At 43.2% G+C, this 15,438-nt stretch overlaps 1 protein-coding gene across 1 annotated transcript in view; it reads left to right on the top strand.

The window, feature by feature from the left end:
- LOC137095423 (WD repeat-containing protein 62-like) overlaps window positions 1-15,438 on the top strand; it is a 41,920-nt gene that overhangs the window by 20,121 nt on the left and 6,361 nt on the right. Inside the window, exons 16-25 of the mRNA XM_067462084.1 lie at window positions 1,443-1,518; window positions 2,196-2,307; window positions 5,566-5,629; window positions 6,437-6,562; window positions 6,651-6,793; window positions 9,457-9,509; window positions 9,797-10,003; window positions 13,021-13,163; window positions 13,319-13,458; window positions 14,030-14,170. Coding sequence (XP_067318185.1) covers window positions 1,443-1,518; window positions 2,196-2,307; window positions 5,566-5,629; window positions 6,437-6,562; window positions 6,651-6,793; window positions 9,457-9,509; window positions 9,797-10,003; window positions 13,021-13,163; window positions 13,319-13,458; window positions 14,030-14,170 — 1,205 coding nt within the window. The remainder of the gene's footprint in view (window positions 1-1,442; window positions 1,519-2,195; window positions 2,308-5,565; window positions 5,630-6,436; window positions 6,563-6,650; window positions 6,794-9,456; window positions 9,510-9,796; window positions 10,004-13,020; window positions 13,164-13,318; window positions 13,459-14,029; window positions 14,171-15,438) is intronic.

The following is a 15,438-nucleotide window of genomic DNA, read 5'->3' as shown; positions in this document are numbered from 1 at the left end:
GGTAGTTTCTGCGCCTGAGCAGACAGCTTCGGAACCTTCTAGATACAATTTGAAAAACTTTGGCGGTTGACCCCGCCCACTCTCCCCTTGCGAGTATAAGTAGAAGATGGGTGGAGCCACCGCCTCAGTTCTTTTGATCTGCCGCTCTGCCAGCAGCTAAGAACCTTCATCGTGTGACTAGCTTATCGGACTGGCAAAAATGTCTGACTGGACTTTTTATTCTTTGTCGTCGTTCTCCTGGTGTGACCGGACTGCTAATTGTATTCTGACGTTAATATACCCACTTTTGATTGAAATGGCGGTCTCCAGCCTTTAAATACTGTGCTTAGTGCTAAGCTAGCTATTCGGTTAATGATGTCCAAACTCGTGTCTTCTCTGCTTGGGAGAGGGACATTTATTAGTAGTAGTATTATATTGTATTACTGTATATACTCGAGTATAAGCCTAGTTTTTTAGCCCCTTTTTTAGGCTGAAAAAGTCCCTCTCGGTTTATACTCGAGTCAAGGTTATTTATTATTTTAGTCTGTTGTTGTTGTTGCAGTTGCAGTTGTTGTTATTATTACATTTATTATTTTACTCTATTAATTATTATTATTATTGTCATTACGCTTATTATTTTACTCTGATATTATTACATTTATCATTTTACTTTATTGTTATTATTGTTACTACATTTATTATTTTACTCTATTGTTATTACATTTCCATTATTTTACTTATTATTATTACATTTATTATTTTATTCAATTTATTTTTTTATTATTACATTTATTATTTTACTCTATTTATTACTATTATTACACTTATTATTTTACTCAGATATTATTACATGTATTATTTTACTTTATTATTATTATTACATTTATTATTTTACTCTATTATTTTCAGAAAGATACGTAAGCACATTTACATTGAAGAAAGTTAGAATAATGGTTTAATCAGAGTTGGACAGGCTTATCTTAAATTACAGTTTTATGTAAATATCCAGAAACATTTAACCTACTGATCCCTCAATTAATATAATTTTATTGGTACCTATTTATTTTGAAATTTACCAGTAGCTGCTGCATTTCACACCCTCGGCTTATACTCGGGTCAATACGTTTTCCCAGTTTTTTGCGGTAAAATTAGGTTATTCTGGTCAGCTTATACTCGAGTATATATGGTACATTATAATATTGTCAATATTATACGTATATACAATATATTATATTAAATTATGCTATTATATATTATATTATATTGTATTATATTATATATCATAGTAGGTAGTTAGTAATTGTGGGAGCTAAAGTCCAAAACACCTGGAGGGCCGAAGTTTGCCCATGCCTGCCTTAAAAGCGCAATAGCAGAGAGAGATAGCAGCGCTCCCCTCTGCTTAAATAAACCCGACAGGCTTTGGAGCGCAGCAAACAAACCTAATGTTGGCATCCTTCCTCCAGGATTTACAATACGGCCAGCGGGAAGCTGCTGTGGGGCTACAAAGGCTCTCAGGGCGACGACGGATACTTGCTGAAGGTAACGAAACCAATTTCTGAGTGCTGGGAATAGTTTAACGAGGGGATAAAAAGTTCCAACTATGGGAAATACAGTCAGATGAAGCATCGTTTTAGAATCCTGCTACGTTTGCTCTTGTCTTATGGAAGCCTTGCTTGGAAGATCCATGTTTTAAGGATTCCTTGTTTATGGTTTGACTCTTTGTCTCTTGTGATTATATACTCATGCTTCGCATCAACGTTTTCCTGGTTCTTTGGATTTTATTAGAGAAGTCTGGACTTTGTTTTTGAACTTTGCTGATCCCTACCTTGGAATACTTTGTTCCTGCTTATCATCCTACCTAATTGGATTTATCTATTCTCTTAAGTGTTTTTTTACCTTGCTGCTTTTACTTATCTTCAATAAAAAATGATCATTTTCCTACTCAACGTGTAGTGTTTTAAAGTCAGAGGGTTATTCCTGTTCTGGAGTGCAACACTTGGGCCCTGGGGTGTTTTGGACTCCAACTCCCACCATTCCTAACAGCCTCAGGCCCTTTCCTTTTCCCCCTCAGCCGCTTAAGCGGCTGAGGGGGAAAAGGAAGGGGCCTGAGGCTGTCAGGAATAGTGGGAGTTGGAGTCCAAAACACCAGGAGGGCCCAAGGTTGCCCATGTAAACACCCCACAGAGTAAAGCCTCTTGCTTTCAATCTTGACACAGGTCCAGTTTGATCCTTCTGGGACATTCTTGGCTACCAGTTGCTCTGACAAGAGCATTTCCATCATCGACTTCCACTCCGGAGAATGCGTTGCCAAAATGTTTGGACATTCAGGTTTGTTTGGCCATCACGCTCCTTTCATTCATTCATTCTTACTTACTTACTTTCCGTGTTCATTCAGTCATTTTTAAAGTCTGTATTTCCCCCTCTCCTCCTCTCTTTCCAACAAAAGGCTTGCTACCACTTTCTGCCTTACTTTCCATGTTAGTTCAGTCATTTTTAACGATTTCTCTTTTTAAAATATTTTTACAAAAGTAATAATTTTCTTTTCCCATCATAATCCCTGTGAATCGCACATGTGGCAGTTTCTGCACCTGAGCAGACAGCTTCAGAACCTTCTAAATATATTTGAAAAACTTGGCGGTTGGCCACGTCCACTCTCCCCTTGCGAGTATAAGTAGCAGGTGGGTGGAGCCACCACCTCAGTTCTTTTCATCCGCCGCTTATGCAGCAGTTATGGAACCTCTCTCTCTTTTTGATTATTTTGAATTATTATTATTATTATTATTATTTTAAACTGTGTAATAATAAAAAGTAATAATTTTCTTTATTCAATATTTTAAAATCCCCAAATATTATTTATTTATTTATTTATTACAATATTTATATTCCGCCCTTCTCACCAGGGGAGTAGTCAGTGCTGGCATGGATGCCACCAGAAAGGGCACTTTATGCACATGGTGTGGGAATGTGAATATGTACAAGATTTTTGGCAGACTATACAAAATGTGTCAAATCAAATATTAGGAAAGGAGTGGGTCATAACAAAGGAATTAGCGGTATTAGGGAAAAGAGAGGAAATGGGAAAGAAAAGGGAAATAAAAGAAGCAATAATTGAATGTGCACAAGCAGTAATAGTATTAGGATGGAAAGAGAAATCAAAATGGACAATAAATAAATGGTACCATTATATGGTGGACAAATGGAATTTGAAATTATGAATGTGAAGTTAAATGATTTAAAAATCAATGAAAATCAAATGAGAGAAATGGAAGATAGATGGGCAAGGGTAATGAACTGTATTATGAATCATTCTGGAGATCAGGTCATAAGAAATAAGATACAAATGCTATATAGCATACAGGATGGAAATGTATAAAGATAAAGAAATAATGATTGTCTCAAAAAGAAATGAATATGTGAAAGATAATAATCCTCATGTTGGTGGTGGGAATTGTAAATGTTTTGTGTGTGCAAGGTATGTATTTTCTGTATTGTAAAAATAAAAAGTCGGGAAATTTTTTTTAAAAAAAATATTTTTTTTAAAGTAATAATTTTCTTTTCCCATTGTGATCCCTGTGAATCGCACATGTGGTAGTTTCTGCACCTGAGCAGACAGCTTCAGAACCTTCTAGATATATTTGAAAAACTTGGCGGTTAGCCTTGTGAGTATAAGTAGCAGGTGGGTGGAGCCACCGCCTCGGTTCTTTTCATCCGCCGCTTATGCAGCAGTTATGGAACCTCTCTCTCCTTTTGATTATTTTGAATTATTATTATTATTATTATTTTTAAACTGTGTAATAATAACAAAGTAATAATTTTCTTTATTCAATATTTTAAAATCCCCAAATATTTATTTATTTATTTGCAGTATTTATATTCCGCCCTTTTCACCCTGCAGGGGACTCAGGGCGGATTACAGTGTACATATACATGGCAAACATTCAATGCCACAGACACACAACATAGACAGACAAGACACACAGAGGCTATTTAACATTCCAGCTTCAAGAGGGTATTTTGGCCAACAGGGGAGCTGTTGCTTCACCGTCCATTGGTGACAATGATGGAGAGCTTCCTCATTCGTTTGCATGCTGGCTGGAGATTTTATGTCATCGTAAATTAGTTAAATTAACCTCCCCGCATAAGTGGTACCTAAATTTCCTACTTGACAGATGCAACTGTCTTTTGGGCTGCAAAGGTTGACAGCAAGCTACTCAAATGGTCGGAAGCTCACTCCGATCCAGGCTGGCTTCGAACTCATGACCTTTCAGTCAGTAGTGATCTTAATGCAGCTGACTCCCAGCCAGCTGTGCCACAGTCCCAGTATTATTATTGTTATTACTATCTCACTGACGCAAAAACAGTGTGTCACAGCAAACAAGATCTCTATGCTGGATTTCATATCACTAAATCACAAGTCGAACACTTCCCAAGCGTCTAGGACTGTATGATGTATTTTCGAATGATGCACGCAGATCCAAGTCAGGTGGCCTTTTGCAGTTGACAGATCATGATTTTGTTGATGTTTATTGTTTCCAAATGCCGGCTGAGATGGTTTGGCACGGCACCCAGTGTACCGATGACCACTGGGACCACCTGTACTGGTTTATGCCAGAGCCTTTGCAGTTCGATTTTGAGGTCCTGATAATGGCTGAGTTTTTCCTGTTGTTTTTCCTCAATGCAACTGTCACCTGGAATGGCGACATCAATAATCCAATTTTTTTTCTTTTCCACAATTGTGATGTCTGGTGTATTATGTTCCAAAACTTTGTCAGTCTGGATTTGAAAGTCCCACAGTATTTAGGTGTGTTCGTTTTCCACTCCCTTTGCAGCTTTGTGATCCCTTTACCAGTTCTTGACTACAGGCAAGTGGTACTTGTGACATAAGTTCCGATTAATCCTTTGGGCCGCAGAGTTGTGCCTCTGTTTGTAGTCCGTCTGTGCGATTTTCTTGCAGCAGCTGAGGAGATGATCCATGGTTTCATCAGCTTTCTTGCACAGTCTGCATTTTGGGTCATCAGCTGATTTTTCAATCCTGGCCTTAATGGCTTTTGTCCTGATGGCTTGCTCCTGGGCTGCAAGAATCAGGCCTTCTTCTGTCTCCTTCTTCAGGGTTCCATTTTTGAGCCATCACCAGGTCTTCTCCCTGTCAACTTTTCCTTCAATTTTGTCAATAATAATAATAATAATAATAATAATAATAATAATTGAAGTGTTTAGGTGATTGTGTTGAGGCACAACGTTGTGCCATTGTAAGGCACCTTGAGTCCCCTTCTGCCAGGGTAGAAAAGGTCAGGATACAAGTATGGACATAATAATAATAATAATAATAATTATTATTATTATTATTATTATTATTATGTCCATACTTGTACCCTGACCTTCTCTACCCTGGCAGAAGGGGACTCAAGTTGCCTTACAATGGCACAATGTCGTGCCTCAACACAATCACGTAAACACTTCAAAAATTGCAACATAATAAACAGAGTTAAAACAGATTTAAAATGCAGAGGGTCAGCTATATGAACTGTAGTACTAAAATATCAAAAGGGAAAAAACTAATCAAGCAGAGTTTTCTCTCTATTGCAGAAGTTGTGACGGGAATGAAATTTACCTTCGACTGCAAACACCTCATCACTGTTTCAGGAGACAGGTAAGAGGGACTCACATCTCAAAAAGTGCGAGGTTTTGGATTGGCTTTTAAGGGTTTTAGCTGCTTAATTTTAGTTCTGTTAATGTTCAGTTCCATTTTAATGTGAGTATATTTCTTAGGTTTTAAATTATATTGTATTGTTGTTGTTTTTTTGTGAGCTGCCTTGAGTCTCTTTTTTAGAGACATAAATGGGAAACAAATAATAATAATAATAATAATAATAATAATAACAACCACAACAACAACAATAGACCAGGCATGGGCAAACTTCAAATTTCAAGGTCTATATGTATACAATAGCCCCCACAAGGTACAACAGTAATCCAAAATCCCAAAGTAGCAGGAGATCCAGCACAGGAATTACAAGAAAACCAGGAAGTACAAGCCACCATAGAATCCAATACAAAAATCCAGGAGCCATCTTTCAAACTTGGAAGCATGAAACAGGAACAAAGACATGGAACTAGAATTCCCTCAGAAAGCTTGACTAGGATTTGGTAAGCGTTGTTGCCTCAATTACCAACGTTGACCAGACTGGCTGGAAAATCCTCCCCCCCCCCCCCCCCCCGACCTCTCTAATATACACATGAAATCATGCTTTCTCCCATTACTTCCTGAAATGGGTATCTCCTCTAACAAGTGCTGTGACCATCGGAGATTCTGTTGAGCAGCACAAAGTTTACGAAAACCGGCTGTTAGGAATTGTGGGAATTGAAGTCCAAAACACCTGCAGGGCCCAAGTTTGCCCAGGCCTGCCAAAGATGGAAGGAGATTTCCTATCTCAGCTTCTCTTTCCTTTCTTTTCAGTTGCATCTTTATATGGCACCTCAGCCCTGAAATCACCAACTGCATGAGGCAGCACCTGATGAAACTGGAGCAAGCCCATGAGTCCAAGAGAGCCAAGGAACAGATCTGTTCTCAGCAACAGTACAGGTATTGGAACACCTGGATCTTTTGGGGAGATTGCAAGAAGGACCCCCCATCACCACCACCACCTCCTTTAACTGTATCCTTCTTTCAGGCAGGAGATTTACATTGCTGTGTCCAGCAGGGGAGACCCCTGTCAAACACAGGACACGACTGGCTATGAAACAGAGGAGGAAGAGGAAAAGGGAGAGGAGGATGACTCTCTTCAGACGCCAAGCAAAGATGACCTCGATACAGGTTTGGAGACCCCAAAGGGTCACGGGAGCATGGAGGGATGGCTTCCATCGTTTGGGTGGGAAAGCATAGGCTCCTTCCACACTGTATCTATATTCCAAATCCCTGAGCATCATGGGTATCTGCCAGGTGTTGGGTTTCTTCAGCCTTCATAAAATCATAGAATCAAAGAGTTGGAAGAGACCTCATGGGCCATCCAGTCCAACCCCCTGCCAAGAAGCAGGAATATTGCATTCAAATCACCCCTGACAGATGGCCATCCAGCTTTTGTTTAAAAGCTTCCAAAGAAGGAGCTTCCACCACACTCCGGAGCAGAGAGTTCCAGTGCAGAACGGCTCTCACAGTCAGGAAGTTCTTCCTAATGTTCAGATGGAATCTCTTTCCTTGTAATTTGAAGCCATTGTTCCATTGCGTCCTAATCTCCAGGGAAGCAGAAAACAAGCTTGCTCCCTCCTCCCTGTGGCTTCCTCTCACATATTTATACGTGGTTAATCATCTCTCCTCTCAGCCTTCTCTTCTTCAGGCTAAACATGCCCAGCTCCTTTAGCCGCTCCTCATAGGGCTTGTTCTCCAGACCCTTTGTCCATTAGATGTTCTTGAGTTCTTATCTGGACCTCAACTTTTGCATTGGCATAGATCTTTTTCTTAGTAGCATTGTTGACGTCTCTCTGCCATGTTTGGTAGGCTTCCCTTTTCTTGTCAATTAGCTGTTGGATCTCATTGTCATTTTCGTCAAACCAATCTCGATGTTTCTTGGTTTGATATCCAATAGTTTCTTGGCAGGCTGTGATGATGAAGGTCTTCAGTTTGTTCCAACGTTCCTCAACATTTTCGGGGTGTTCTATGGGTAGATGGAGACAGATCGTGATTTTGTCAATGTTTATTGTTTCCAAATGCCAGCTGAGATCTTTTGGCACGGCACCCAGTATGCCCACTACCACTGGGACCACCCATACTGGTCTATGTGTTTTTAATTGCTTGTATTGTTGTTATTATTGCTTGTATTGTTGTGTTTGGGCTTGGCCTCATGTAAGCCGCACCGAGTCCCTTGGGGAGATGGTAGCAGGGTACAAATAAAGTATTATTATTATTATTATTATTATTATTATTATTATTATTATGTCAGAGCCTTTGCAGTTCGATTTTGAGGTGCTGATAATGGCTGAGTTTTTCCTGTTGTTTTTCCTCAATGCGACTGTCACCCAGTATGCCGAGATCAATAATCCAAACTTTTCCACAGTCATGATTCCTGGTGTATTGTGTTCCAAAACTTTGTCAGTCTGGATTCGAAAGTCCCACCGTATTTTTGCATGTTCATTTTCCACTACCTTTGCAGGGTAATGATCTCACCAATTCTTTACTGCGGGAAGGTGGTCCTTGTGACATAAGTTCTAATGAATCATCTGGGCCACAGAGTTGTGCCTCTGTTTGTAGTCCGTTAGTGTGATTTTCTTGCAGCCGCTGAGGATATGACCCATGGTTTGATCAGCTTCCTTGCACAGTCTGCATTTTGGGTCATCTGCTGATTTTTCGATCCTGGCCTTAATTGCATTGGTTCTGATGGCTTGCTCCTGCGCTGCAAGAATCAGGCCTTCTTTTGTCTCCTTCTTCAGGGTTCCATTCGTGAGCCATAACCAGGCCTTCTCCCTGTCAACTTTTCTTTCAATTTTGTTAAGGAACTGCCCATGCATTATTATTACTATTACTAGCTGTCCCCTGCCACGAATTGCTGTGGCCCAGTCTAGTGATCTGGAAAATAAAGTAATGAGAAAGTGTTGGTTTCTAATATATGTAATTCCTTTCTGCTTGTGAGTAAACAGTATTTCTTGTTGTTTCTTTGTCAGTGTTGGAGAGTGCCTGGTTTGCCTACTTTGGAATATGCAACATATCATAGTCCTTCTTTAAGGGTCTCTTTCAAATCTATGATACTATATCTGTGTGTGAGAGAGAGAATCATATCTATCTATCTATATTTATGACTGGATGGCTCTTTGTCAGGAGGGCTCTGATTCTATTTTCTTGACCTGGTGAAGAGAATTGGACTGGATGGCCTTAAGTATTTTCTGTTGGTCATGGGGGTTCTGTGTGGGAAGTTTGCCCCATTTCTGTCGTTTGTGGGTTTCAGAATGCTCTTTAATTGTAGTGAACTATAAATCCCAGTAACTACAAATGTCAAGGTCTATTTCCTCCAAACTCCATCTGTGTTCATATTTAGGCATATGGAATTTTTGTGTCAAGTTTGGCCCAGATCCATCATTGTTTGAGTCCACAGTGCTCTCTGGATGTAGGTGAACTACAACTCCTCAACTCAAGGTCAATGCCCACCAAACCCTTCCAGTGTGTTCTGTTTGACTGTGTGATGTATCAGCAAATAATGCGTGCAGATCCCAGTAAGGTGGCCTTTTGCAGCTGGCAAATGGTCATTTTTTCAGCGCCGACTCTTTTAAAGTGCAGGCCAAGGTCGTTAGGCACTGCACCCAGTGTGCCGATCACCACTGGGACCCCCTTGACTGGCTTCTTGTTGTTGTTGTTGTTGTTGTTGTTGTTGTTGTTGTTATTATTATTAGGGAAGCCCCTCCCTGAGTAAGATCTGTAACCTTCCTATCTGCTGCTCATGCAAATCCATGTGATGCTTCTCTTTTTTTCCCCCGTCTCTCGACACACAGCTCCTGCCTGCGTCCTCACCAACGGCAAGCTGCCCATGTGGGCCAAGAGGCTCGTAAGTCACACTTTCCTTAACCCCATTAGATTTCTCGTAACCCCATTAGATAGTAGAGGGCGGCATTTTGGATATGATAGTTCCTAGAATTGAACTAGGAATATCGGGATCTCTTTACAAGGATAGACATGAGTTCTGATGCAGTGGATGCTGAAGAAAGGCAAGCAGCCACACAGTGTAATCAAGTCTGCACTTCATGATTATGATTACTCTGCCTTTTATTTTTAAATCCACGTAAAAGAGTCTCACAAAACGACGTTCTCGCTGAATGACGCTTTTCTCCGCAGCTTGGGGAGGCGGATAATTCGGAGAGCAGCTCCTTTACCAGCAAGGTGAGCTACCAGCCCCAGGGGCGATGGGCCGAGCGCGCCTCTGACAAGGAGCCGATCAAGACCATGCCGGACGCAGACCTCAATTACTTCACCCCCATCAAAAATGACAGCCTGGACGACATCGAGCTGGAGCCACAGAACTTGGACCGGCTGCTCTTGGAGGTGAGAATATTCCGATTTGGACCTGCTTTGAGAACCATCGCAATGTCACGGTTTGGATAGCGGTCTAGGCCAGGCACAGACCAACTTCAGCCCTCCAGGTGTTTTGGACTTCAACTCCCACAATTCCTAACAGCCGGTAGGCTGTTAGGAATTGTGGGAGTTGAAGTCCAAAACACCTGGAGGGCAGAAATTGGCCCTTGCCTGGCCTAGGCCTTAAACCAGGTATGGGCAAACCCAGGGGCTCTTCTCTCAGGCCCTCCTCTCTCTCATCATCCTATCCTTCCTTACCTCTCTCTTTCCGTCCTCCTTCCCTTCTTCTTTCTCCTTCCCTCCCACCCTTTCATGCTTCCTTGCCCTCTTTCCTTCTCCCTTCCTTCCTTCCCTCCCTTCCCTCCCTCACCCCCCTCTTTCTCCCTCCTTCCTTCCTTCCCTTCCACTCTTTTGTACTTCCTTCCTACCACCAGTTCCGAGCACAATTCAAGGTGCTGGTTTTGACCTACAAAACCCTTTACGGTTCCGGTCCAGCGTATCTGTCCGAACGTATCTCCCTCTACGTCCCACCCCGGAATTTGAGATCATCTGGGGAGGCCCTGCTCTCGACCCCACCACTGTCACAAGTGAGGCTGGTGGGGATGAGGAGCAGGGCCTTCTCAGTGGTGGTCCCCCACCTGTGGAACTCACTCCCGGGGGAAATTAGGACATCAACATCCCTCCTCGCCTTTAGGAGAAAGGTAAAGACGTGGCTATGGGACCAGGCCTTTGGGCGTCCTGACAATTAGATATAGAAACCAGATGGATAGGACTGACAATGTGCGGAAAGTAGAACCTAACTATGAGTCTGTTAAACGCTGTCCAGCAATGAGGTTTGTATTGCTTTTACTGTTTTAATGGTTTTAACTGCTTTTACTTTATGGGTTTTTTGGATGTGTCGCCGATAATAATGACTGCTTAGGTTAATTGTTATCATTGTTATAATTGCTATTGTTATTGATGTTATGTTTTGTTATCATGTAATGCGGGCATCGAATTGTGCCTTGTTGTGTAAGCCGCCCTGAGTCCCCCTCGGGGTGAGAAGGGCGGGATATAAGCGACTGTAATAAATAAATAAATAAATAAATAAATCTCTCCCTCTTTCTCCTTCCTTGCTTCCTTCCCTTTTGTCTTTCCTTCTTTCTCTTTCCTTCCTCCACTCTTTCTTCCTCCTTCCCTCTTGCTCCTCCCTTCATTCCCTTCCACTCTTTTGTATTTTCTTCCTTCTCTCTTTCCTTCCTCCTTCCCTTGCTTTCTTCCACCTTTCCCTTTCAACCCTTTCATCTTTCCCTTCCTTTTGTCTTTCCTTCCTTCTCTTTCCTTACTCCTTAACTCCCTCCCTTCCCTCCATCTTTCTCCTTCCATGCTTCCCTTTCATCCTTCCTTCCCTTTTGTCTTTTCTTCCTTTCTTCTTTCCTCCCTCCCTTCCCTCTCTATCCCTCCCTCCATTGCCTTCCACCCTTCCCTTCTATGCTTTCATCCTTCTCTTCTTTTTGTCTTTCCTTTCTTCTCTCTTTCCTTACTCCTTAACTCTCTCCCTTCCCTCCCTCTTTCCCCTTCCATCCTTCCCTTCCACCCTTTCATCCTTCCTTCCCTTTTGTCTTTCCTTCTGTCCCTCTCTCTTTCCTCCCTCCTTCCCTTGCTCCCTCTTTCTCCTTCCCTTCCTCCCTTCCTTCTTTCTCTCTTTCCTCCCTCAGTTCCCTCTTTCTCCCTCCCTCCCTTCCCTTCCACCCTTTTCTCCTTCTTTCCTTCTCTCTTTCCTTCCATCCTTCCCTTCCACCCTTTTGTCCTTCCCTCCCTTTTGTCTTTCCTGCCTTCTCTCTTTCTCCCCTCTCTCTTTCCTTCCTTCCTTCCTTCCCTCTTCCTCTTTCCCTTCCTCCTTTTTGCCTTTCTTTCCTTCCTCTTTCCTTCCATCCTTCCCTTCCACCCTTTCGTCCTTCCCTCCCTTTTGTCTTTCCTGCCTTCTCTCTTTCCTCCCTCTCTCCCTCTTTCTCCTTCCTTCCTTCTCTCTTTCCTCCCTCCTTCCCTCTCTCCCTCTTTCCCTTCCTCCCTTTTGCCCTTCTTTCCATCTCTCTTTCCTCCCTCCCTTCCCTTTCACCCTTTTCTCCTTCCTTCTTTCTCTCTTTCCTTCCATCCTTCCCTTCCACCCTTTTGTCCTTCCCTCCCTTTTGTCTTTCCTGCCTTCTCTCTTTCCTCCCTCTCTATTTCCTTCCTTCCTTCCTTCCTTCCTTCCATCCTTCCTCCCTCCTTCCCCCTCTCCCTCTTTCTCTTTCCCTTCCTTCCTTTTGCCCTTCTTTCCTTCTCTCTTTCCTTCCATCCTTCCCTTCCACACTTTCGTCCTTGTCTTCCTTTTGTCTTTCCTGCCTTCTCTCTTTCCTCCCTCTCTCCCTCTTTCTCCTTCCTTCCTTCCTTCCTTCCTTCCTTCCTTCTCTCTTTCCTCCCTCCTTCCCTCTCTCCCTCTTTCTCTTTCCCTTCCTCCCTTTTACCCTTCTTTCCATCTCTCTTTCCTTCCTCCTTCCCTTCCTTTCTTCCTTCCATCACTGGGCAGCCAGTCCTCCTAGTAGGGAGTGCTAGCATGCATGCCTCCAAGTTACAAAGTTTGCCCATGCCTGACTTAAACCATATGTGTCCAGGCCCGTAGCCAGGATTTCGTTTCGGGGGGGGGGGGCTGAATTTTTTTCAGGGGGGTTTTGGGGGGGCTGAGTTTCGGGGGGGGGCTGAGTCTGAGTGAAAGAGGGTCTACCCTAGCAAACCTTTTGTATCATTACCCCAATACCCCCATGCATATGGGATATGAGTATGGTGATCAGATCATGATATAAATAAACATAACAGTTTAAGTAATGCACCAGGAAGGCCTTTTCGCGAACCACCATGAGAATTTCGGGGGGGGGGGGGCTGAAGCCCCCCCCCTCCCGGCTACATGCCTGTATGTGTCTAACTCAAGGCTCGTGGGATGAATCCAGAAAGTAATTATTTTCTTGTAGAGCGAGGACTCCCCAAGAAACGTGATTGAACACTTCAAGCATCCGGATCTCTCCTCCGATGACGAACTCACCGAAGAGCTGGAAACCAGCCGGACTGGCCTATACGACACCCAGACCAGCAGCTGCCTTTCCGACAGTGAGAGGTCAGTCTCTGCCGAATGCAAGATTATATCAGTGGACCCAGTCTGTCCTCTCTTCGCCGATACAGTTATCTCAAAATCTGAAATAAACCTGATCCGGTCGTGCTTTTTCAAGGAGCGTTCACCTGGTCCTCTCTGCTTTCTTTCTTTCTTGAAAGGGAATGTCTGAAGGAGTTGCCTCTTCATCCCGTGTACCCAAAGGACCCTGCTGTTGGTGCAAAAGAGAAGTCCTTCGATAAAATCTGCCCTGTGACTCCCTTGGGTTCCGAGGCCTCTGCTTTCGGCCGCCGACAGGAAGGTCAGTTCCCCCCTCCCAAAAAACCCAGAATTTGCTAGATGTAAACAGAGCTTTTTGATATAAATTTTTATTATGCATTTCAAAAAGAAACCTGACTGCGCAGGCAACCCATATGTGCGATTTCACAGAGACCACGAAGGAGAAATATTTTTCACAGAGCTTTTAACAGAGCTTTTGATGACTAGCGCTCATAGAATCAGAAAGGATCCCCAAAGGCCATCCAGGCTAACCCCATTCTGCCAGGCACAAAGAAAGCACTCCTGGCAGATGGCCATCCGGTTTCTGTTTAAAAAACCTCCAGATAAGGAAGCTTAGCCAGTCGTTCCACTCCGTTTGTGGGTTTGCCATCAGTTGGGGTCAAGTTTGACAGGAAAAATAAACAGAAGGGAGAGACTGAAGCAGATGAGGTGTTTTAGACAGGCAGTTTCTTGGTCGCCTCGGAGTGATGTGGGTTTGGGACGTGATATAAGGTAGAAGGGATGAGCAGAACCTAGAACGAGGCCCATATCTAAAACAGTCTTCGTCAGAACTCACTCCTGAGCCTTTTCTCCCCTCCCTTTATTATCTGTAGATCAAGAATCCATAACCTCAGAGACAGAGGCGAGTAGCATAACCGAACACTTCCAGCAAAGCAGCTCTTTGCCCCAAACCCCGGAGCAGGAAAAATACCTCAAGCATCATTTCGAGACCCTGGCCGATGCCCACGTAGAAGGTAATGCACATGTTATTGTGGGGCAAAGCACAACGCAACACCCTGCAGCCCTAAAGTCACAGCCTCCGGCTTCTACAATTTGTGTTGCAGATAGCAGTGTTTGGTGATGGAATGGTTCCGTGGCTCATCTTTTATTTCCCCAAACTTGAATATCAATCAGACCTGGGCAAGCTTGGTGTTGGAGTTCAGCCTGTGGTTGTGTTCCAAGATCAAGGTGCTTTAGATGTGGGAAATGATGTCAATGAGGATCAAGATGCCAATGGTTTGGTCAATGATATTAATGCAGAGAATGACAAAGAGACACCGGTTCAAAGTGTAGTTTCCCATGAGAATGTTCCTACAGGGTATAGGGATGATATTGTCGAAGGCTTTCATGGCCGGAATCACTGGGTTGTTGTGGGGTTTTTCAGGCTGTATGGCCGTGGTCTAGAGGCATTCTCTCCTGACGTTTTGCCTGCATCTATGGCAAGCATCCTCAGAGGTAGTGAGGTCTGTTGGAACTAGGAAAAAGGGTTTATATATCTGTGGAATGACCAGGGTGGGACAAAGAACTCTTGTCTGCTGGAGCTAGGTGTGAATGTTTCAACTGACCACCTTGATTAGCATATAATGGGCTGACTGTGCCTGGAGCAAACTTTTGTTGAGAGGTAATTAGATGTGCCTGATTGTTTACTCTCTGCTGTTTTGCTGTTGTAATTTTTGAGTTTTTTAATACTGGTAGCCAGATTTTGTTCATTTTCATCGTTTCCTCCTTTCTGTTGAGATTGTCCACATGCTTGTGGATTTCAATGGCTTCTCTGTGTAGTCTGACATGGTGGTTGTGAGAGTGGTCCAGCACCTCTGTGTTCTCAAATAAAATGCTGTGTCCAGGTTGGTTCCTCAGGTGCTGTGCTATGGCTGGCTTCTCTGGTTGAAGGAGTCTGCAGTGCCTTTCATGTTCCTTGATTTGTGTCTGGGCAACGCTGCTGCGTTTGGTGGTCCCTCTGTAGACTTGTCCACAGCTGCATGGTACACGGTAGACTCCTGCAGAAGTGAGAGGATCCCTCTTGTCCTTTGCTGAACGTAACATTTGTTGGATTTTCTTGGTGGGTCTGTAGATAGTTTGTATGTTGTGTTTCATCAGCAGCTTCCCAATGTGGTCAGTGGTTCCCTTGATGTATGGCAAGAACACTTTTCCTCTGGGTGGATCTTCAGGATGATATATAGGGATGAGAGTTTATTCCCTGAATTGCTCCCAGAGTGTTCCCAGGATTTGGGGCTTGAAAACA

This window comes from Anolis sagrei, chromosome Y (genome assembly GCF_037176765.1).
Source record: "Anolis sagrei isolate rAnoSag1 chromosome Y, rAnoSag1.mat, whole genome shotgun sequence".
In the NCBI taxonomy this organism is placed as follows: Eukaryota; Metazoa; Chordata; class Lepidosauria; order Squamata; family Dactyloidae; genus Anolis; species Anolis sagrei.
The sequence above is the reverse complement of the archived record's forward strand: the minus strand, read 5'-3'. Positions and strand labels throughout refer to the sequence as shown.